General features: G+C 40.5%; 1 protein-coding gene across 4 annotated transcripts in view; it reads left to right on the top strand.

The window, feature by feature from the left end:
* REPS2 (RALBP1 associated Eps domain containing 2) overlaps positions 1-21995 on the top strand; it is a 216758-nt gene extending 194763 nt beyond the window's left edge. For all 4 annotated transcript variants that reach the window (XM_081792503.1, XM_081792500.1, XM_081792502.1 and 1 more), the window contains one exon: positions 16471-21995. In XM_081792503.1, coding sequence (XP_081648629.1) covers positions 16471-16539 — 69 coding nt within the window. In that variant the 3' untranslated portion in view covers positions 16540-21995. The remainder of the gene's footprint in view (positions 1-16470) is intronic.
* Positions 21996-24709: the final 2714 nt, after the last annotated feature.

The following is a 24709-nucleotide window of genomic DNA, read 5'->3' as shown; positions in this document are numbered from 1 at the left end:
ACACCAAGCTAGCCAGAGAGAGAGAGAAGAACCATTGGCTCAGTTCTGATCATGTGACATTGGGCGTCACATACTAGTTGTATTGCAAGACATCGCTCATTTATCAAGTTAAAATTTATTAGAAATGTTTGCTCGTTTTGAGGAACACTCGTAGAACAAGTTACTTGCAACCCAAGGTTGTACTGTATTTGCCCATTTTAAAAACTGTTTTTGTGGAGTTGTAGGTAGATTTTTTTTAATGTTTATTTTTGAGTGAGAGGGAGAGAAGAAGTGGGGGAGGGGCAGAGAGAGAGGGAGACAGATGATCCGAAGCAGGCTCTGCGCCATCAGCGCAGAGCCCACTGCAGGCCTCGAACTCACAAACTGCGAGATTATGACCTGAGCCAAAGTTGGACACTCAACCGACTGAGCCACCCAGGCGCCCCTAGGCAGATGCTTTTTATATTATCTTGGTTACTACTAGTCCTTTGTCAGATATCTGTTTTATAAATGTTTTCTTGCAGTCTTTGTTTTGCTTATTCATTTTCTTAACTGTATCTTTTCCTGAACATAAGTTTTTAATTTCCATAACGTCTAATTTATCATTTTTTTTGGTTATTTTTTTCCTATATAAGGAAACTGCCTACATCTAAATAATGAATCTAGTCTCTTATGTTTTCTCTTAAAGGCTTTATTGTTTTAGTTTTTACTTTTAGGTCTTAAGACAATTATTTAAACTACTGAGGTATGATTGACACACCAAAAGCTGTGAATATTTAATGTATGCAACATGATACATACAGTTTGGAGATAATTATATATCCATGGACCCATCACTACAATTTATGCCATAAAACTATCCATCACCTTTACAAGTTCCCTCCTCTCTCTCTCTCTTTCTCTCTTATTATTTTGTGTATGTGATAAGAATGTTTAACGTAAGATCTACCCTCTTAGCAAATTTTTAATTATACACTACAGTATAATTAATTGTAGGCACTATGCTGTATAGATCTCTAGGCTTTACTCATCCTGTATGACTGAAACTTTGTACCCTTTGAATAGTGTCTCTGCATTTCCCCCAGTCCCTGACCACCACCATTCTGCACTCCTTTTCGGAGTCTGACTATTATAGATTGCTCATATGAATGGTGTCAGTTAGCATTTGCCCTTCTGTGTCTGGCTTATTTCCCTTACCATAATGTCCTGCAGGTTTATCTATGTTGTTGCAAATGGCTGAATTTCTTTCTTTTTTAAGGCTCAGTAATATTCCATTGTACATATATACATTTTCTTTATCCATTTGTCCATTGGTAGACATTTAGGTTCCTTCCATGTCTTGGCTACTGTGAATAATGCTACCATGAGCATGAGAGTACAGATGTGTCTTCAAGGTACTGATTTTAACTCCTTTGGATATATACCCAGAAGCTGGATCATATGGTAGTTCTGGTTTTTTTCAGCTTTATTGAGATATAATTGACATATACCACTGTGTAGTTTTAAGGTATACAACATGTTGATTTGATACATTGACATACTGAAATATGATTATCATGGTATCGTTAATTAATGCTTTTATCACCTCACATAATTATTAGTTCTTTTCTGTGGTGAGAACATTTAAGATTTACTCTTTTGGCAACTTTCAGGTATGTAATACAGTAGTGTTAATTGTAGTCATCGTGTGTACATTAGATCCCTAGAACTTACTCATCTTACAATTGGAAGTTTGCACCCTTGATCAACATCTCTCCATTTCCCCCAGGTCCCTGGCAACTGCCATTCTATTCTCTGTTTCTATGAATTTGGCTTTTACATTCCACACACAGGTGATATCATATAATATTTACCTTTCTCTGTCTGACTTATTTCCCCTGGTGTAGTGCCCACAGGGTCCATCTCTGTCACAAAGGGTAGGGTTTCCTTCTTTCTTATGGCTGAGTAAGACTCCACTGTATGTATATACTGCATCTTTATCCATTCATTTGTAGACAGACCCTAATGTTCCCATATCTTGCCTATTGTAAATAACGCTGTGGTGAACATGCAGATACCCCTTAGAAATCCTGATTTTTTTTTTTTTTCATTTGGATACCCAGAAGTGGGATTGCTGGATCAGATGATGGTTCTTTTAATATTGAGGAACCTCCATACTGTTTTTTCCATGGTGGCCAATTTACAGTCCTACCAACAGTGCACAAGGATTCCCTTTTCTCCACATTTTTGCCAACACTTATCTCTTACCTTTTTGATAATAGTCATTTTGACAGGTGTGAGGGGATCTCCTATTGTGGTTTTGATTTACATTTCCTTGGTGATTGCTGATGTTGGGCATCTTTTTATGTATCTGTTGGTCATTTCTTTTGGTATGTTGTATTTCCATTTTCATTTGTTTCAAGATAACTTTTTTTTTTTTTTTTAATTTTTTTTTCAACGTTTTTTATTTATTTTTGGGACAGAGAGAGACAGAGCATGAACGGGGGAGGGGCAGAGAGAGAGGGAGACACAGAATCGGAAACAGGCTCCAGGCTCTGAGCCATCAGCCCAGAGCCTGACGCGGGGCTCGAACTCACAGACCGCGAGATCGTGACCTGGCTGAAGTCGGACGCTTAACCGACTGCGCCACCCAGGCGCCCCAAGATAACTTTTGATTTCTTCTTTGACCTATTGGTTATTCAAGAGTGTTAATTTCCACATATTTATGAATTTTCCAGCTTTCTTCCTGTTAATTGATTTCTAGTTTCATAACATTGTGATCAGAAACAATACTTCGTATGATTTCAATCTTTTTAAGTTTTCTAGGGCTTGTTTTGTGACCTATCATGATCTATCCTGGAGAGTGGCACTTGAAAAGAATATGTATGCTGCTGCTGCTGCTGCTGCTGCTGCTGCTGCTGCTGCTGCTGCTGGATAGAATGTTCTTTATATGTCTGTTAGGTCCATTTGGTCTAAAGTATAGCTCAAGTTCAACATTTCCTTACTGATTTTCTGTCTGGATGATATATGCATCGATTTCTCCCTTCAGATCTGTTATTTGCTTAATATATTTAGGTGCTCTGATGTTGGATACATATGTATTTACGATTGTTATATTTTCTTGATGAATTAACCCCTAAACATTAAATAATGACCTTCTTTGCCTCTTGTTACGGTTTTTGGCTTAAAGTCTGTTTTGTCTAATTTAAGTATAGCCACCCTGCTCTCTGGGTTTTTCATTTGCATGAATTACCCTTTCTCATCCCTTCACTTTGAGCCTTGTGTGTGACCATAAAGCTGAAGTGAGTCTCTTGTAGATAACATATAGTTGGGTTTGTTTTTTAGCCACTTTATACCTTTTGATTGGAGGATTTAATTCATTTACATTAAAAGTAATTATTGATAGGTAAGGACTTACTAATGCCATCTTATTTTTTTTCTGGCTGTTTCCTAGTTCCTTTTTCCTCACTTACTGCCTTCTTTTGTGAATTGATGATTTTTCTCCATTGGTATGCTTGGATTGTCTTCTATTTATCTTTGTGAATTTACTATAAGTTTTCACTTTGCAATGACTGTGAGGCTTATATAAAACGTCTCACAGCTATAACAGTCTGTTTTATGCTGATAACAACTTAACAACTTGCATATAAAGACTCCACCCTTTTACTCTCCCCATTTGCATTTTTGATGTCACAACTTCTTTTTATATTGTGTATCCATTAGCAAATTATTGTAGCTGTAGCATTTTTGTAAAAAAAGTTTTTTTATTGCCTTAATTATAGAGATACTCTTCCTGTGGTTCATGTTAAAAGTTACTATCTCACTTTATTTTCTTAAAGTATTAACTGGATGCTAGTCTCTCTAAAGTTGTGGCTATTAATGTCTTAGGTCCTGATTTTTAGCATTCTAAATCAGAATTTCAGAGCTTTAAGGGAGCCTGGACACCCTCCTTTGACAGATGGGCATAGAAAGGCCCTTGAAATCTGTGTGACTGGCCCCCGGTCACTTAGTTACCACAGGACAGAGCAGAGGAGGAGTAACACCAAGTCTCCAGCACCTTTGGCACTCTGCTTCCCCATAAGATACTGATTTGCTTTTTATTTTTTTATTGTTGAAGTATAACTGACATACAATGTTATATTAGTTTCAGGTGTATAGCATAGTGATTTTACAATTCTATATATTACTCAGCACTCACCACCACAAGTGTAGTCACCATCTGGCCCCATACCGTGCTATTATAGTATTATTGACTGTATTGCCTATGCTGTACTTTTCATCTCCATGACTTATTTATTTTATAACTGGAATTTTGTACCTCTTAACCCATTTCACCTATTTTGCCCATCCTTCTACTCACCTCCTCTCTGGCAATCACCAGTTTATTCTGTGTATTTAAGGATCTGTTTTTTCGTTTGTTCATTTGTTTTATTTTTTAGATTTCACATATAAGTAGTATCATATGGTATTTGTCATTCTCTATCTGACTTATTTCACTTAGCATTATACCCTCTAGGTCCATCCATGTTGCAAATGGCAGGATTTCATTCATTTTTTATGACTGTGTAATATTCCTGTGTGTGTGTGTGTGTGTGTGTGTGTGTGTGTGTGTGTGTGTATCTTACATCTTTATCCATTCATCTATCAATGGACATTTGAGTTGCTTCTATATCTTGGCTATTGTAAATAATGCTGCAGTAAACTTAGGGGTGCTTATATAACTTTTCAAATTAGTGTTTTTTATTTACTTTGGGTAAATATTGAATATTGGAATTACTGGATTGTATGGTAGTTCTATTTCTTATTCATTTTAATTAATTAATTAATTAATGTTTATTTATTTCTGAGATAGAGACAGAGCACAAGTGGGGGAGGGGCAGAGAGAGAAGGAGACACAGAATCCGAAGCAGGCTCCAGGCTCCAAGCTGTCAGCACAGAACCTGACGCGGGGCTCGAACTCAAAAACCATGAGGTCATGACCTGAGCTGAAGTTGGTTGTTCAACCGACTGAGCCACCCAGGCACCCCTAATTCATTCATTTTAAATTCAAGTTAGTTAACATACAGTGTCATATTAGTTTCAGGAGTAGAACCCAGTGCTTCATCACTTACATACAGCACCCAGCGCTCATCCCAGCAAGTGCCCTCCTTAAGGCCCATCACCCATTTAGCCCATCCCTCCACCCATTTCCCCTCTAGCAACCCTCAGTTCTCTATATTTAAGAGTCTCTTATGGTTTGCCTTTCTGTTTTTGTCTTACTTTATTTTTCTTCCCTTCCCCTATATTCATCTATTTTATTTCTTAAATTCCACATAAGAGTAAAATCATAACCGTATTTGTCTCTCTCTGACTTACAATTTTACATTTTTTGAGGAACCTTCATATTGTTTTGCATAGTGGCTGCACCAGTTTACATTCTCACTAACAGTGCGTGAGCGTTCCTTTTTCTTCACGTCTTCGGCAGCACTTGTTTTTTCTTTTTGATTGTAGCCATTCTGACAGGTGTAAGGTGATATCTCATTGTGGTTTTGACTTGCCTATCTCAGATGATTAGTGGTGTTGAACATCTTTTAATGTGTCTGATGGTCATTTGTATGTCTTTTTTTTAAAAAATGTCTATTTAGGTCCTCTGTCCATTTTTTTAATTGGATTGGATTTTGTTTTGTTTGGCATTGAGTTGTATAAGTTCTTTATATATTTTGAATATTAACCCCTCATCAGATAAATCATTTGCAAATATCCTCTCTTACTCAGTAGGTTGCCTTTTTGTCTTGTTGATGGTTTTCTTTGCTGTGCAAAAGCTTTTTATTTTGATATAGTCCTAATAGTTTATTTTTGCTTTTGTTTCCCTTGTCTGCAGAGATATATCCATAAATGTTGCTAGCATCATCTTGCTAATATCCAAGAGATTACTGCCTATGTTTTCTTTGAGGAATTTTATGGTTTCAGGTCCCACATTGAGGTCTTAGTACATTTTTTATTTATTTTTGTGTATAGTGTAAGAAAGTGGTCCAGTTTCATTCTTTGGCATGTAGCTGTCCCGTTTTCCCAACATCATTTATTGAAGAGACGTTTTCCCATTGGATATTCTTGCCTCCTTTGTCATAAATTAATTGACTGTATAAGCATGCGTTTATTTCGGGGCTCTCTATTCTGGTCATTGATCTATGTGTCTGCTTTTGTGCCTGTACCATACTGTTTTGATTACTACAGTTTTGTAGTGTATCTTGAAATCTGGGATTGTGATACCCCCGGCTTTGTTCTTCTTTGTCAAGTTTGCTTTTGTTAGTCAAGATCTTCTGTGATTCCATGTGAATTTTGGATTATTTGTTCTAGTTCTTTGAAAAATGCTGTTGGGGGGCGCCTGGGTGGCTTAGTCAGTTAAGTGTCCAGCTTCAGCTCAGGTCATAATCTTGCGGTTTGTGAGTTTGAACCCCGCATCAGGCTGTGTACTGACAGCTCAAAGCCTGGAACCTGCTTCAAATTCTATGTCTTCCTCTTTCTTTGCCCCTCCCCTGCTCACGCTGTCTCTCTCTCTCAAAAATAAATAAACGTTAAAAAAAATTTTTTTAATGCTGTTGGTATTTTGATAGAGATTGCATTGAATCTGTAGATTGCTTTGGGTAGTTTGGACATTTTAGCAATATTTGTTCACCCAATCCATGAGCATGGAATATCCCTCCATTTATTTTTGTCATCTTCAATTTCTTTCATCAGTGTCTTATAGTTTTCAGAGTATAGGTTTTTCACCTCTTTGGCTAATTTCATTCCTAGGTATTTTATTCTTATGCAAATGTCAGTGGGGTTGTTTTCTTAATTTTTCTTTCTGCTACTTCATTGTTAATATTTAGAAATGCAAGAGATTTCTGTATATCAATTTTGTATTCTGAAATTTGCTGAATTCATTTATTCTAACATTTTTTTGGTGTTGTCTTTAGGGTCTTCTATGTATAGTATACTTATCTGCAAATAGTGGCAGTTTTGCTTCATTTTTACCACTTTGGATGCCTTTTATTTCTTTTTGTCTGAGTGATGCAGCTAAGACTTCCAGTACTATGTTGAATAAAAGTGGCTAGAGTAGACATCCTTGTCTTGTTCCTGATCTTAGAGGTAATGCTTTCAGTTTGTCACCATTGTGTATGATGTTAGCTGTGGGTTTTTCATATATCGCCTTTATTATTTTGAGGTATGTTCCCTCTAAACCCACTTTGTTGGGAGTTTTTATCATGAATGGATGTTGTCCTTTGTCAAATCTGTTTTTTGCATCTATTGAGAAAATCATATGGTTTTTATCCTTCCTCTTGTTTAATGTATGATGTATCACATTGATTTGTAAGTAGCTACAGATATTTTTAATTCTTTTGTCCTTTTACCTTGTAATAGAGTTAAGTGGTTAACCCCTTCATATTACAGCATTAGAATATTCTGAATCTTACCAGTTTTATTCTTATCTTTACCAGTATGTTTAATTTTTTTATGTTTTCATGTTGCTGATTAGCATTCTTTCGTTTCAGCTTGAAGGACTCCTTTCTACCTTTCTTGGCAACACTGGTCTAGTGTTGATGAACACATTCAGCTTTTGTTTTTCTGGGAAAGTGTTGAATTCTTCTTCATTTCTGAAGGATTACTTTGCCAAATAGAGTATTCTTGGTTGGCAGGTTTTTTTCCTTTCCACTCTGGCCTGGCCTGTCTGTAAGGTGCTTGCTGAGATAGCCTTTTGTGGGTTCACTTGTAAGTTACAGACTTCTTATTTTTTGCTGCTTTTAAGATGGTCTTTCTTTGATATTTGATAGTTTTATCATAATGAGTCTTGAAGAGGATCTCTTTGAGTCTGGTGATCTATGAGCTTTGTGAAGTTGGATCCATATCTCTCCCTAGTTTGGGGAAGTTCTCAGCCTTTATTTATTTAAGTAAGCTTTCTGTCCCCATCTCTTTTCAACTTCTGGAAGTCTAGCAAATCATAAGTTATTTCTTTTGATGGTACCCTATAATGTTTGCTTTCTTCACTCTTGTTGATTCTTTTTTTTTCCTCTTCTGACTGTACAATTTTAAAGTTTCTGTCTTCAGTCTCATAGATTCTTTTTTCTGTTTGATCCATTCTGATGTTTTTACTCTCTATTGCAATGTTCATTTCATTCATTCTTCAGCTCCAGAATTCCTGTTTGGTTCTTTTTTTATGATTTCTCTTTGTTAAACTTCTCCTTTTGTTTGTATAATGTAGTTTTCCTGATTTTGTCTTTTTGTGTTTCCTTGTAGCTCACTGAGTTTTCTTAAAACAGCTATTTTAAATTCTTTATCAGGTAAACCACACATCTCCATGTCTCTGGGATTGGTTACTGGAAATTGCTGCAATATTTTGGTGGTGTCAGGTTTCCTCGGTTTTTCATGTTCCTTGAAATTTTGCATTGCTGTATTCATATTTGAAGTAGCAGTCCCTTCTTCCAGTCTTTATGAACTGCCTTCAGGAAAGAAATATGTTTCATCAGTCCTGCTAGGGATTCTGAGGCTTTCTTAGACCTTTATGGATGTATCTGCCTGACATTTCTTGCTCCCTCTTGTGGCAGAATTATTAAGCTTGTATGCCGTCTCCTCCTGATCCTACAAAACACCAGGTCAAGTGCTAGCAGCCTCTCTTTTGTTTTCTCAAAGGTGGCGCTAAAGCTCAATTTTGTGGTCTCTCCCTGACCCACAGATTTGGGCCAGCACAGCCTTTCTGTATGTGCTCGCTAGCCACCTGCCAGAGTTTGCTGCCTAGGGAGCGTGAACAGGGGTCTGCCTATAGGATAGGGGTATGTGTGTCAGTAAGGCTAGAGGTGTGCTGGGAAGTACCATATGGGCAGTTGGAGGATCCCCAGAGACTCATGGGTGGGCTTCTTGATGGAATCCCACAACACATTTTGTAGGATCCGTGTTTCCTTTAGTGCCTTTTGAGGGTCCTATCTGCCATTCTCCCAGCTACTTTCCATCTCCCAGTCATGTTGTTCACAATTCAGTACTCTGAATGGGGCAAGAGAGAATTGAGCCTCTTTGGCAGTGTTCCACATAGCTGGGGAAACTGGGTGTGTACTCACACACCTATTTCCCCCAAGGGAGAAATCATGGGCTGAGAAGATCTCTCTTGGCCCCAAACTGTGGAGGAGGGTGATGTGAGTAAAATCTAACAGTTCCTTCTCTCCAGTGCATCCAAACTCTTTTTTTCTCTAGCATTGTTCTAGAACTTACCTGCTAGAAAATCAGACTTCTACAAAGGCTCTGTCATCTCTGGGTGATTGTCTAAAACAGTTTTCCAGAGACTCCCAGACTGTGGCTAAGAGGGGTTAGAGCTGGCTCATGGGCCAGCTCAGGGTCCAGAGCTGGGACCAAGCAGACAAACATGTGTGCCTATTACCCAATGCGTGGCTGGGTGAGACTCCTCCTGGATCTCTTAGTGTACGGTGCTGGGTCCCACAGTTCCCACAAAGACACTTTGCCATGAATGAGTGCCAAATTGTTGTTGCAAGGGGGACATGTCTTATACAGCCATGATGCTGATGTCACTCCTGGTAGTTTTGGCATTTTTTGATAAACTTTCATAGTGTTTTCCCTAGCAGTTGCACCAATGTCTATTATATACCTTGAATTACGTTTTGTGTATAGTTTGAGATTAGGGTCAAGGCTTATTTTTCCCCATGTCAGTATCTAATCTAGCACCATTTGTTGAAAAGCATTTCTTTTCCTCCGTGGATGACTTTGGTTCCCTTGTTAAAAAGTCTCATGACCATATAAATATAGATTTATTTCTAGGTTCTTATTCTGTTGCATTAATCTATTTGTTGATTCTTATACTAGTACCACACAATCTTGATCACTGTTGCTTTAGAGTAAGAAAATCAGGTAGCATGTATTTTTTTAGCCTGTTCTTCTTTTTCAAGATTCCTGTGGATATTCTGGACCCTTTGTTTCATATAAGTTTTAGAATCAGCATGTCATTTGCTACAAAATAGCCTGCTAGGATTATGATTAGACTTGTTTGAATATATAGATCAGTTTAAAGAGGATCAAAATCCAGTGTTGAGTCTGCCAATCTGCTGATAGAGTACATCTTTCTAATTATTTACGTCTTGTAAACTTTTCTTAGCAGTTCTGAGTGTACAGGTATTTACATGTGTTTTGTGAAATTTATTCCCAATATTTTGTGACACTATTGCAAACTGAATTGGTTTTTAAATTTTCATTGTCTCATTGAGTTTCTTAAGGTTACAGAATGCGAGGTCAGCATACACAAACCAATCATATTCTTATACGTAAGCAATAAATAATTGGCAACAGAAATGTGAAAAACCCTACCATTCACAATATCTTGCCCCCCCCCTCCTCTAAAGGAAATACTTAGGTACAAATTCATCAAAAACACATAGGATCTGAATACTGTAAACTATAAAGTGCCAAGACCTAAATAAATGGAGAGACACATTTGCTTTTTGTGGATTGGAAGACTTAACAGAGTAGTGCTGTCATTTTTCTCCAAAGTGATCTATAGATTCACTACAATGCCAATCAAAATGTCAGCAGGACTTTTTGTAGGTGTAGATCAGCTAATCCTATACTTTGTATGTAAGGAGCAAGAAACTGGAATAGCTAAAGCAAATTTGGAAAAGAAGAGCAAAGTTGGAGGAATCACTTGTTAATGTTTTTGTGTTTTTGGGGGAGAGAGAGAGAGGGAGACAGAGGATCTGAAGCGGGCTCTCTGCTGTCAATGCAGAGCCCAACATAGAGCTCGATCCCACAAACCATGAGATCATGACCTGAGCTGAAGTTGGATGTTTAACTGACTGAGCCACACATATGCCCCAGGAATCACTTTAGTATCAGGCTTTGGTAATCAAGACAGTATGGCCTTGGTGGAGGGATTGATGCATAGATCAGTGGAGCAGGTTAGAGGGTCATAAAGTAGACTACATGAATATAGCCATTCAATCTTTGACAAAGGTGCAAAATCAATTCATTAAGAAAGGGGATAGTCTTTTCAACAATTGTCTTCTAACAATGGGTCCTTTCCCTTTGGGGAAAAAAACGAACCTTGATCAAAACTTCAGTTCTTCTACGAAGATGAACATGAAGTGGGTTATGGGTGGAAACATAAAACATAAAGACATAAAATTTTTTGGAAGAAAACATAGGGAAAAATCTTCATGACCTGGTATTAGAAATGATGCCAAAAACATAATCTAGAACAGAAAAATATTAATAAATTGTACTTCATCAAAATTAAAAACTTGTGCTCTGCCTTAAAGACTGTCAGGAGAGTTAAGAGACAAGCTACTACAGACTGGGATAAAATATTTGCAACCCACATGCTTGACAAAGGAGTTGTATCCAGATTACCTGAAGAACTCCAAACTCAATAACAGCTCTCAAAACTACAAAAACTCAACTTAAAAATGGGCAAAGGACTTGAACAGACACTTCACCAAAGAGGATATAAGGATAGCAGATAAACATATGAGAAGATACTCAGTGTCATTAGCTGTAGGGAAACGCTAATTGAAACCATGATCACATACCACTACACACATATTAGAATCGCTAAAACAGAAAATCATGACAATACCAAGTGCTGGCAACTGGGACTCTCATGCACTGGTGGGAATGCAAAATGGTACCCTACTCTGAAAAATCATTTGGCAGTTTCTTTTTCTTTTTTTTTTTTTTTATGTTTTTTTATTTTTGAGAGAGAGTGAGCGAACAAGTGGGGGAGGGGCAGAGAGAGAGGGAGACACAGAATTCAAAGCAAGCTCCAGACTCTGAGCTGTCAGTGCAGAGCCTGATATAGGGCTCAAGCTCACGAACCACGAACCGTGAGATCATGACCCAAGCCAAGTTAGATGCTTAACCGACTGAGCCACCCAGGCACCCTTGGACGTTTCTTATGAAGTTATATATACACCGACAATGTGACCCAACAGTTCTACTCTTGGGTATCCACCTTAATGAACTGAAAACTTGTGTTCACTCAAAAATCTGTACACGAATGTTCGTAACAGTTTTATGTGATGGCCCAAACCTGGAAACAGCCCAGATGTACTTCAAAGGATGAATGCATCAAGTGTGGTACATTCATACAACGAAGTAGTACTCAGCATTAAAAAGTAGTGACACACACCACAAGTTGGGTGAAGCTCAGACATTATGCTGAGTGAGACAAGCCAGTATCAAGGTTATACACTGCTTGGTCCCTTGTATTTGACATTCTTGAAAAGACAAAACCAGGGGCGCCTGGGTGGCGCAGTCGGTTAAGCGTCCGACTTCAGCCAGGTCACGATCTCGCGGTCCGTGAGTTCGAGCCCCGCGTCAGGCTCTGGGCTGATGGCTCGTAGCCTGGAGCCTGTTTCCGATTCTGTGTCTCCCTCTCTCTCTGACCCTCCCCTGTTCATGCTCTGTCTCTCTCTGTCCCAAAAATAAATAAAAAACGTTGAAAAAAAAAAATTAAAAAAAAAAAAAAAAAAAAAAAAAGAAAAGACAAAACCATAGGTGCTGGGAAACAGACTGGTAGTTGCCAGGGGTTGTGCATGAAGGTGAGGGTTTATAGATAAGGGAGTAGTACCAGGGAGCTTTCTGGTTGGAACTGTAACGTACCCTGTTTGTGGTGGTAGTTACACTAATACATACATGTGTTGAAATTTATAGAACTGTACACTAAAAAAGTCACTTTTGCCATGTAATAAAAAATAATTTTTTAAAATGTCAGACTTCACTCTGTTTTATGAATCTTTGTATGTGACCTTGTTTTTGTTTTGTGTTTTATTTGCTGTTTTTCTCTCTTACTTTGCTTTGAAAGTGTAGATGATTTTTGTCTACTTGTTCTCTGTACTCGGTAAGCCCTTTTGATTTGGAAACCCATATTCTTCAGTTCTGGGAGTTTTCTTGGTTTTTGTTATTGTTGCACATTTCCTCCATGTGTTTTCATCCCACTCCCCTGTCCATTTTCTCTCTTCTCGCTTGGTATTTTTCAGACATTGGAACTCTTAGCTTGGTCCTCTAATTTTCTCATATTTTCTCATCTGTTTTCTTTCTGTTCTTCTTTATTTTTGTCTCTTTGTCCATTTCTGGAAACTTACTTAATTTTAAATATTCAGTCTGTTGTTTAATAACAAGAGTTCAGTTTTTATACTCTGATTGTCTCTTTAAAGGTATCCTATTCTTGGGGCACCTGGGTGGCTCACTTGGTTAAGCATCCGACTTTACTCTGGTTATGATCTCACAGTTCGTGGGGTTCGTGGGTTCAAGCCCTGCACCGGGCTCTGTGCCAACAGCTCAGAGCCTGGAGCCTGCTTTGGATTCTGTGTCTCCCCCTCTCTCTGCCCCTCCTCTCCTTTCACTCTGTCTCTCAAAAATAAATGTTAAAAAAAGATAAAGGTATCCTATTTTCATTTCATTATTGTAATATCTTCTATTAATGGTAGTAGTTTTCTTCTTCCTGAATACTTGCTTTTCTGTTTTATTAGCTATTTCTCATTAGATGCTTTCCTTCAGTATCTGATGGTCCTTTGCTTAGATTTAGGAGGAGGATGAAAATGCTCACTGGAAACACATAGCATGTTGTGAGGCTTGTCAACTTTGAGCTTCAGTCTTCAGTCTGGTTGGGCTGCATAGTTGGGGAGCCTCCTAAGGCAGTATCATTGGCTCTTTCAGTTTAATCTGATTGGAGTTTCCAGAGAAGAGACTTTTTTTTTGTCTCCTACATGGAGGGAAAGACTTGGTTCATTGGAGAGAGAGGGCTCTGGGTCTCTGTATCCTGGATATTCATTCATTTATTCTCCCTGGTTCCAGTCCAGTATCTTGTCCTCAACTGGGTCTTTGTACTGCTAGTCAAGAGGCCTTATGTTGTCCCTTTGCAAGAAATAAATCTTAAGGTTCTGGCCTGGTAGCTGGAACGCTGTAGGGAGCTAACTGTTTGCGAAGCAGACTTGGAACCAGCACTTACATAGGCGGTCCTCCTCCTCCCTTCACTTGCACCTACGCAGGAGTCTGGTGCTGCCAGTTTGAGTCTTTCAGGGATTCTTCTTTGTAAAATCAGGTTGCTTCTTGTTTTGTGCCTATGCTTAGCTTGCATTTCAGTTTTCTGTACTTGATTTGTAGGAGTGGAAACGTACCAGCCCTAGTGAACAGAAATCTGAAGAACCATCAAAATGGAGCTTTAGTCCCAGCCTCTCAGTCCATTCTGGACTGACTCAGTTTACAGATGCAGAATCCCTTGAACAGAGGGGTGTTTGGGTCACCTTATGGAAGGACCCCACCATGCAGCCGTGGAATGCCCACATTTATTTTTCTTGGATTTGCTAAGTCATCTGTTGGCCTTCCAGCTTACAAATTTTATTTGTATCACTTGTTCTTGTGCGTCTGTGACTTCAAAAACTTCTTTTTATTGTCTTGGTGGGGTTCCAGTAGGGAATGAGTGTGGTATGTGTGTTCAGTTGCATCTTTACCTTCAACCTGTCTGTATTCTTTTGCTAGATGGTATTATACAGTCTCAAGGCTTTGAAGATCATCCATAGGCTGGTGATCCTAAATGTATGTCTCCAGCTCTCCTTCTCTTACCTCTGACCCTGGAAGTACTATCACAACTGCTTACTCACCATTTTCTCTTAATACATCCAGTACACATGTCAGACGCTTCCTTCCCAACCTTCCCTTTGAAATGCCGATTTCTCATCTAATCTTGTTCTCAATTAATACCACTACTAGCTACCCACTTGCTCAATCCCAAATCCCCTTCCTTCTTTCCTACATTATCAGCAAGTCCTATCAGTTCTAAATTCAAAATGTATCCAGAATTCATCCAGTTTTCCCCATCTTCATGGCTGCTACCCTGATCAAAGCCATTTCATTTCTCACCTCGGTCCATGCAGTAACCTTGCAACTACTCCCTGCCTGTGCTTTTGCCCTGCTGTCCAATCCACTATCTACACAGTAGCCAGAGTGAATATTTTGAATTCTAAGTTAAGCCACATGCATTCCCTGGTTCAAAACCCACAGTGCTATCCCCCTGTACTGTGAATGATGTCCACGCTCTTTACTCTGTCCACAAGGTCTCTGCCTAATTCTCAGACTACAGCTCCTGCCAGTGCCTTCCTTGCTCCCTCTCCTCTGGTCACACAGGCCTTTCTGTTACCAAACACAGCAAACTTGTCCCGCCCCACTTTGGGGCCTTTATAGTTGCCATTTTGTCTCCTTAAGGATCCTTCCCCCATGTCTTCATATGGCTCACCCCTCAGTTCATTCAAGTCTCTGGTCAGATAGCGTCACCTCTGTGAAGCCTTTCCTGACCACCCACTCCACCTTTCTTCCAGATTCCTCTATTACGTCATCTTATTTATTTCCTTTTGAAGGTATCTTGTTCTTTATTGTCTTTCTCTAGCCATTTGAGTGCAGGCCCTGTGAGGGCATTGGTCTGATCTGTCTTGTTCTTTGCTGGTACTATCATACCTAGAGCAGAATCTGGCCCATAGTAGATAGATACTCAAAGAACTGTTGGATGGCTGGGTAGGAGGGGAGGGTGAACAAACGCTTGTTGAGTTCTGTTTGGACTGTTAGTATGTTGGTTCTTCTGGGGCATCTCAGAATTGAGCCTTTATACAGAGGTCTTTCCCATCTCGACTGATTGTACTTAAGAATGCCTTTGCGTGTCCCCCTCTCTTCCTGCCAATAAATCTGTTTTAGGGCTGAAAGTTTGAATTCCCAAATAGCAGATGGATGATCCTCTCTTTCTTTCTCCCTGCCATTAGCCATGCAGTCACACCTTAAGTTGTATTTTGTGCAGGAGCCAAGATGAGATTTTGGCAGATAGTCAGTGCATTTGCTCATCCGTCAGACCTGTGGAGTGTGGTGCTGGATTAGGAACGAGAGATTGAAGCTAGAAATTGGGTCCTGCTGGCTTACCTCTCAGTAGTAGCAGTCTGCTTTTGCTTTTCTGCTCTCTCCCAGTCTGTCTGTTGATTTTTTTTTTTTTTTTAAATTTATTTTTGGGACAGAGAGAGACAGAGCATGAACGGGGGAGGGGCAGAGAGAGAGGGAGACACAGAATCGGAAACAGGCTCCAGGCTCCGAGCCATCAGCCCAGAGCCTGACGCGGGGCTCGAACTCACGGACCGCGAGATCGTGACCTGGCTGAAGTCGGACGCTTAACCGACTGCGCCACCCAGGCGCCCCTGTCTGTTGATTTTTAACATCATCTTCTGCCAGTCACTAATCCTATTAAAACTGCTGGTGAGATTAAGGCGGGGGTCGTGTCAGTCAATTTCACTTCCTCATCTTCAGAAGGGAGTTGAGAGATGACAAATTGTGAAGCCGCCTTGGTCTGATCACCAGCTTTAAATATGATGCCTTACAGTCTACTTGTCCTTGAGTCATGTGGGACTTCAGTGTTTTGGGGTCTACTTATGAGTTTCTGTTTAATATCTGATGAAGTAGGGATGAACCCAGGAAATGACCCCTTTGCTTTTTGTTTTCTTCTCTCTGTTTTGTACAAATCAGGAGGTTCATCAAGAACGGATTGCATTGGAAAACCAATTGGAACAACTTCGTCCAGTCACTGTGTTGTAATCCCCAAGATTCAAGTAACAGTGGGCGACTCTTTCTTCCAAGATCTTTCCTTTGAATGTTTCAACCCAACTACTTGTCATAGATGTCCAAGACTGTGTGAAAAGCTGTGAGCGGCAGAATATAATCCATATTTCCTTTTCTCTTGTAGTTCACTTGTACCTTTTACTCTGGTGGAAAAAATACAACCAGTTATCACACTTGAAATTATAATTATCAGTGGAATTTATCTCACATTCTTAAGTACTTCCTCAAGTTGTTAGATGTTTCTCCTTACCAAAAACCAATCTTCTAGCAAATGAAAACACGTTAGAGCATTATTTATTTAAAGAATTTATGATTTGTATAAAACCTCATAACCTAGTACCTTCAGGATGCTTGTTTTATTTTTGTATGTATATCAAATACAGTAGGTTGGTTTCCTGAATAATTGGGATTCCAACTGGATAGTCTTTGGCATGATGATAATAAAAACAAAAACTAAAACAAGAGCATCAGATTTAGACTGGCGCTGTGCCCTCTGCCACCATATGCCAAAACTGCTTCTTAGTGCCATTTTGACATTATATCTAGCTATAAATAATACATAACTATTGTTTTCCGTTGGATGGCAGAGATTTATTGGGTCTTTGCACCTCTGTAAAGTGTAAGTTTTGTCAGTGATCTATTTAACTTGGCCCAGCCAGGCCATCAGCTCACAGAACTCGGTCCTTTCATGTAAATTTTTGTGCAAGAGCAATCTGCTTTTTTAACTGCCTCACCTGCTTAAATTGAACAAATAGTTGCCAGATCTCTACTTTTATCCTGCATGGGATAACATACCTGTAAATGCATGTATTTGGAAACCGCCCGTCAGATGCAAAAGGCCGAAGAGATTGTTTGGACTGATAAATATTTGTTGCTTGAACCCAGGTATTCAACCTGGGGAATAAGGGGAACTGGTTGTTACCAGCACTCCAACAACTCTGGGAGTTATTTCTGTCCCTGTTATTTTAACCTGAATTGTGATTGTATTGAGTACAAAGAAATAATGAAAGAAACCCCATCTTCACTCTGGGGGTACAACTGTTCGTTCTGTGTGAAGTGCACCCTGGGGAAGTGATTGGTTTATGTACAGCCCAGCGGAGCCCAGCTGACTCCAGCGTGTGTGATGTAAAACCATGAGCTCAAATTGCAGAAGCCAGCATGGTGTAGAAACTTTGATCACCTGCTCCCCCTGAAAGCTCAAGTTCAAAGTGGGTATCGATCGACCCTCACAGGGGTCAGGGCATGCCTGCTTTAACATCACTTTGAGAGACTGATTATAAGAAATACCGTCTCTTGTGCATTTTACTAATTTACCCATTCTTAGAGTAGACGGGTGGGGTGTGCCTACGGTCCTTTCTGAAGTGCTTTAGGATGGGTTTGCAGTATGTGGGATCAAGCCTCCGGTTTCAGTAGGTTGACGGCTCTTAGAATAAGTGGGTGTTTATTTAATGCTTCCTTATTTTACTTGCCAGCTTTATCAATAGCTTAATAACAGAAGAGAAAGGCTCAAACAGATGATGTTTTCCCGAAGAAAAATAAGTTGGTGGTTCTATTCTGTGTGTATTAAAGGATGATTTGGAATTGATTTGATTTTGAAAATCAAAAAACTTGAACTATTTCTCTGTTCTCCCTTCCCTTTTGGTTGCCTTTTCTGCCCCTCGGGGAGGGGTTTGGAGTCATTTAAAACCCTTCCTAAGATTATAAATGGGCGGTGCAAATTTTTTAGATAACCTCCTTTCCCATGTTCTGAGACCTGGGGGCTGTAAGGAATTTTATCAAGTGTCCTCGTTGCACACATTTGACAGCAAGATTACCGTTTGTTATGTTCCATCCAGGAAAGACTGACATTGGCACTTCATCTCATAATCTTCCAGGACATACACACTCACTCAAGATAGTGCCACATAGCCATTGAGCAGGCACACAAATGAAAGAATGTTAGTCACTATTCCACATTTAAGAAATATTGAGATGTTTTTCCCCGATCAGTCCATGCCGCAGTGAGACAAATTAGGATGTTCAGGTTTTGTTTACTTGGCTTGGTTTTCATTAAAGGAACAAACTCGCGTTGGACAGTTAAAGCCCCGTGAGTCACATAGCGTCACCCGTATTTTAAGATGAGCGCCGCATTAAAGCCCACATCAGTAATGTCTACGCCCAGCTTTCTTGACTGCACTTAACAGTGACCACAGTTTATTAGTTGCTCAGAAGTGGATTTTAAAAGAGAAAACCAGTACACACTATTATGATTACCCGACTAGTGCTCATCTTCTGTTCCTCTGTTTTCTTAGGATATGCACTTTTAATGTAGGACTATAACTCCTGTTAATGTTCCTGTGAGCCTTTAATGTGACTTGTAGGAAGGCTGAGTTGGTGAAGTCACCGTTAGCCCTCTTCTATAAAACCACTCCCAAATTAGACCTGCTCGTTGGGCAGAATTCAATGGACAGAAGGTCGGTGTTGCCCCCCCGTCCATGGAGGTTTAATAAGCTGCTTGTTGAGTGGTCCTCCTCCATAGGGTCCTGGTGCCCCAAAGCGGGAAGCGCAGCAGGAATTTACAGCAGGCTTCCAGGTACCCTCATGTGCCTTGTATGTGGCCTACTGCTTTTGCCCCCTCCCTGTCCATTAGACATGAAGCCAAAGCAGAAGGTGGATATCTGGAATGGAAGTGCATGTTGTGATCAAGGCAGATACTTGGATTCGCTTTAGTTGGAAAGATCTAACCACTTTATAAATATTAGGTGCTTCGGGCCTGATCGGGAGAGGAGACATCTTGGCTGGAAGCCCATTTTACTCTCATTGGAGGATGGGATGTCTGAGCGGAGAGGACTTGGACCCGTCTCCTGCAGTTTACTCTTGGGGAAGCCACACTTTCTAGCCCGAGAATCCATAGAAGGAGGTAACTAGTGGCAGAGCTGGGATGCCAGCTGATCTTAGGGATTCTAAGTCAAGTCCTCCAGCCTCTAGCAATACTAAAAATAGATTAGAAGGGTTTCTTCTATTTACCATGTTGAATTTTATTTACTTAGTAAGTTTTAAAGTATGAAAACACGTTTCAGTGAGTTTTAGATCTAGATATTTCTCTTAGATTGAAGCAAAAAATAAAATTTGAAGGGAAAGAGTATGATTGAACTATTTGTTCTTCTGAACACCTCACCTTTCATGATGCAATAAATTACTCTGAGTTTCTTGGCAGAACTTTTGACAGCTGTTGCTCTGAATGGATTCCATTCCTGTATTCCTTATGGGAGTTTGTTTTTAAAATAGACTACTGCGATTGAAATGAATTCAATATGTAGTAAGTTACAGTTTTCTTCGCTGTATCTTCAGTTATGTGGGTTGCAAATGTTCGATTTCAGCATATTTTAGGGGGAGTAGTAAAAAACAAGAATTGTCCTCTGATTTCCTACCAATGTCTGAACTATCATAAAGCACTCTTCATATGTGACTTGATTCTATAGTCTGTTTATAAATGATAATTTGTTTCTTAAACGATCTCACAACCATGGTAATAAGAGATGTGCACTCAGAAGATCAATAAGAAAATAACCTGGAACGGATGTTTTTCTTGCAATTAAGACAGGCATTTACAAAAGTCTTCTCCTAAGCAGTAGTTGGAAAGGTCTCAGTTACAGTATAACACCTAACAGCTAAAAACATTTGTTCAACACAAACTTCAGTCACACCTCCTGACTAGACATCACCAAAGGAATGTGATTTTAAAAGTATGAAAAAAAAGAATTTCAAATATCAGAGCGACCAGATCTTCCCATATTATTGACAAGTAGGGCTTAGTAGGTTGTGGTTTGAACATTATGAATGTGAACAGAATGTAGTATCGGTTGAAAGGTCTTTTTCTCCTCTCGTTAAGTAGAACAGAGGTGACTTTGGTTTCCCTTTCCAACCGGCTTACTCCCTTTTAAGTGTACTCTTTTAAAACTCCGATTTCCAAGGATCTTTTGAATTTACACATTAGCTATGGGTGTTTTATTATGTTCTTTTTTTGCATCATGACTTGATGTGGTTCGAGTTCCCTAGTAAGGGGTGGGGATTTGGGTTTTTGGAATTCCGAGGCGGCATCTTGTCTTTAGGCACAGGCTAAGGGCTACTGCTCGCCAGTACCAGCGGCTCGGCCGTGGGCAGCAGTGAGCGTGTGAGTCTTGCTCTGTGAGCCACCCTGCTTTGCTTGTTTGCAATGAGAAATGCATCTAGTTTTGCGACCCTTCCAAGAGCAAAAGAACAGACGTGGGGGACCGGACTTCAAAAGCCGCGCATAGTCAGTCCGGGGGCTGCTGCCCTCCTCCAAGATCGGCCTTCAGAGGTTGCCTTTCAAGTGCTCCCTGGAACAGCCAGTGTGTTGCTGCGAGCAAGACATCCCAGGCACACGGCTCCTGTTAGGCTTATATAGTTATTTTCTGCATTTGCCGACATACACGATGACGAAAGAAACTTTTCTAAAAGGCATCGCGGGGTTTCGGTTGAGAGGACTTGTTCTACTTACAGAAACCTTGCTCTGTTCTTAATAATGGGAAAGTGTTTTTGTGTTTTGTGAGTTTTCCTGTCTTGCTCTAAGCTAAGTTCACGGCTGTGGGAAGCTGGAGAAAATGGGCTTATGACTCTGGAGACCAGAGGACGGGGACTTTTAAGAGGGCTTGAATTGGAATTCGAGGGCAAGTTCGACACTAGGGAAATTCAGGGGCCAGTTCCGGCCTACTCCAGTACTCCGTTGCCTGACAGGACTGGACCCTAAAGGGCCTTCCCGGAGCTCTGGAGCTCTGCCCTCGGAATGGTGCAGCTGATGCAAGAGCCCCATTGCATGGCGATTGGATCAGCCGAGTTGTGTTGTTTTCGTTTTGTTTTAAGGCAGCTTGTGTGAGGGCTTCAACTGTACCCATCTTGGGAACCGGGCGTTCCCTTTTCTTCGGCATTCTGCCATTCTGTTTGTCTTCAGCACAGATATGTTCCAGAAAGCCAGAGACAGGAAGAGCCGTGTTAGTCTTCACGACAGTGGGCCGGGAGAGAGAATGAGCTGATGGTCTATTTTAATCTCGACAGTAAGAGTGTGTGTTTTGTCACTGCAGGTACATTGAACAGTAAAATGAGTAACAGCAGAGTATATATATATTTGATGCCTTCTGTCTCCTCATGATAATGTGCTAACAAGTTGTGTTAGCATTTTACTTAGCCAGAGTTTTGTTCATTTGCTAGGCCTTGGGAACATAAAGTATATTGGTCTTAAGCATAAATAAATATAGGGTAACCTATATTTGGATTGTGACTTGTAGACTCAAACTAACCTTACTGCCTCTTTTTCACACTTGTTGGAAAGTCTGTGAAGAACGTAGTAGGTTAAAAATCTCCAACTTTGGAAGATGTACATGATGTGAAACTGGGGTGCTATGTTAAAAATAAATGTACGATAACTAAGTGTTTTTATGGAGTCTTGGTGTCGATGTATTGTGGCCTGCATTTGGTTTTGTGCATTTAATGGAAGTGCTGTGGGAAAAGAGTTGGAGGTCTTCCCAATCGAGTCTGAGATTTGATTATTTTTACCTCCTGGTGATCTGAGCTAGGTCCTTAAATATCTGGACACGGTGAACACTGGGTGATCATGGGCTATCTTGCCTAACTCACAGTGCATTTTAAAGATCTACTGCATTGAAAACTTGGCTTACTGTGGGGTCCAGGTTATTTGCTTCATCCTGTCAGTATTCTTTTTGTTCGAAAATGTTCCCAGCATCCTATCCTTAGCTAGAGTAGGGGTGAAGTGGGGGAGAGGTCAAGGAGAGTGGGCTTGAAAGCCCGACCCAGTAATCTGGCATCCCAGTTGCAGTTTCTTACCTGCAGGATTTGAATCATTTGGGGCACCTGGGTGGCTCAGTTGGCTAAGTGCCTGACTCGATTAAAGCTCAGGTCATGATCTCCCGGATTGAGAGATCAAGCCCCAAGCTGGGCTCTGCACTGACAGCATGGTGCCTTCTGGAGATTCTCTCTCTCCCTCTCTCTCTGCCCCTCCCCTGTTTGTGTGCACACGCACTGTCTCTCAAAATAATGAAATGAAATAAAATTTGAATAATTTTAGGAGTCTATCATTGTCCTATCAGCTGGGAGTTGTATTCTGCTTTGTGAATGCAAATGGTGGGCTACACATGGGATATTTCTAATCTATGAGTTCTAAATACCAAAAAAACTCTGCAAAAAAATCATCCATGATTTGGCTCATAAGCTTGGACACTGGAGGTCACCTGACCCTGGCCTTTTCCAAGCACTGGTGAAAATCACTGTGTCCCTCACTTTAGAGATAAAAGACATCTGAGATCATCTAGGCAAGTGGTTCCCAAAATGTGGCCCCCGGACTGGCGATATCCTCATCTTTAGGGAACTTACACTGGAGAACAATTGAATCAGGGACTCCGGGTGTGAGCCTGGCAGTGTTTGTGTTAACAAGCCCTCCATGTGATACTGATGCTCACTAAAATTGAACTCCTGGTGTAGCTAACTTCATTTTACAGCTGAAGAGAGCGGTGCAGAGTGGCAACGTGGATTCATCCCGGTCTCAGTTAATTGACAGCAAAGGATCAAAATGTTCCCAGGGCAGACTTTCTTCTGTGCTACAGTATCCAGTCATGAGTTTGTTCCCTCTCCTGACCTTCTCCCCACAGATAGTTGCTGGGTACCAAGGACTGTGTTGGGAGCTGGAAGTGAGACCAACAGTACAGGATCCCTTCCCTCAGGAGCTCACAGACACTGACAAAGGAATTGTAGTGCAGTGTGGGACAGTTACTAAGATGTATGAGGGTAGGCTGACTGCTATAACAACCCCAGGAGTTGAGTGGCTTGACACAATGGAAGTGTATTTCTCCCCTTACAGTGCAGAGTGGATGTTTTTAGTTGCATCCTTTTCTCTGTGATTATGCAGGGACCCAGACTCCTTTCACATGCACTTTGGTCTTCCTATAGGGCTAGAGAGTTTTCTCCTTTTAGCCAGTGTGTGGAGAAAAAAAAGACACTGTAGAGAGGATACAGTTTCTCTTCACAGAAATGGTATGCATCACTTCTCTTCATACTTCATTTCCCAGAGCTCAGATGACAACAGTTAGCTGCAATGGAGACTGGGAAATGTGGTCTAGCTGTCCGCTCAGAAGGAAAAAGTTGTGGTGAGCACATGATGCACGAGAAGACACAAGGCCAGGTTGCTCTGAGAACCCACAGTATGTTGGTGGAGGGGGGGGTGGGCATCTAATTCAGACTGTGGGGAGCCAGGAGAGGGCTTCACAGAAGAGTCTTAAAAGAGGGATGGGCATTAACTAAGAAAAAGAGGGTGTTCCAGGCAGAGGGAGCAGAACTGTGTACGTTAAGGCAAGGCTGGGTAAGAATATGGTGTCTTCTGGGAACGGCCGAAGATTCTCCTCTGGATGGAGGAGCCCGTGGAGCACGGAGGGGAGGTGGAAGTGGCAAGAGTTGGCCACGGGGCTGGATGGGAAGGCCTTGCACATCATGAGAAGGCATAAAGCATCCTGAAATTGCAGCCTCTTTCAAGATTTAAGCACAAATGCATGAAGTCACTTCACTAATACTTAAGGAGTGATTTGTGTTCTTCCAGTTTTTTCTACCCCCTAGAAAGGAAATGCTTCACTGGAAGATTGTAAACTAGTGTTTCTGACGTGAACCAAACCTGTTAGTTTGATGTGTTACACGTCTTCTGGCATGTGTTTGGATAAAGGGCCAAAGCCCAGAACTCTGGGGACTAAACCCTGCTAGGCAGGAGTTCTTTGCATGACACAAGACTTTTTCCATCCTCAGTTCTTTCTTTTTGGGGGAGATAACAGCCTCTGAGATGACCGAGAGGTACAGGCTCTTTTTTTTTTTCTTTTTCTTTTCTTTTTTTTCTTTCTTTTTTTGGCAAGAAGGCACATCAAAATGCAGAAATGGAGAGTTTGGAAATGAAGCTAAAATACCGATTCCTTTGGACATGAGTTCTCATTTGAATTTGTTTAATAATTCTGAAAATCCCTGAGTCTGGGGGAGAAATACACCGAAGTATAGCATCTTTGCGGCAAACTCCAACTTCAAAGAGTACTGCCATATTGGTTTTCAAATAGGTGTTTGGGAAGTGCAGACATTGGTGTTGGAAGGTATCTAAGTG

Source organism: Panthera onca, chromosome X (genome assembly GCF_046562875.1).
Source record: "Panthera onca isolate mPanOnc1 chromosome X, mPanOnc1 haplotype 2, whole genome shotgun sequence".
NCBI classification, from domain to species: Eukaryota; Metazoa; Chordata; class Mammalia; order Carnivora; family Felidae; genus Panthera; species Panthera onca.
The sequence above is the reverse complement of the archived record's forward strand: the minus strand, read 5'-3'. Positions and strand labels throughout refer to the sequence as shown.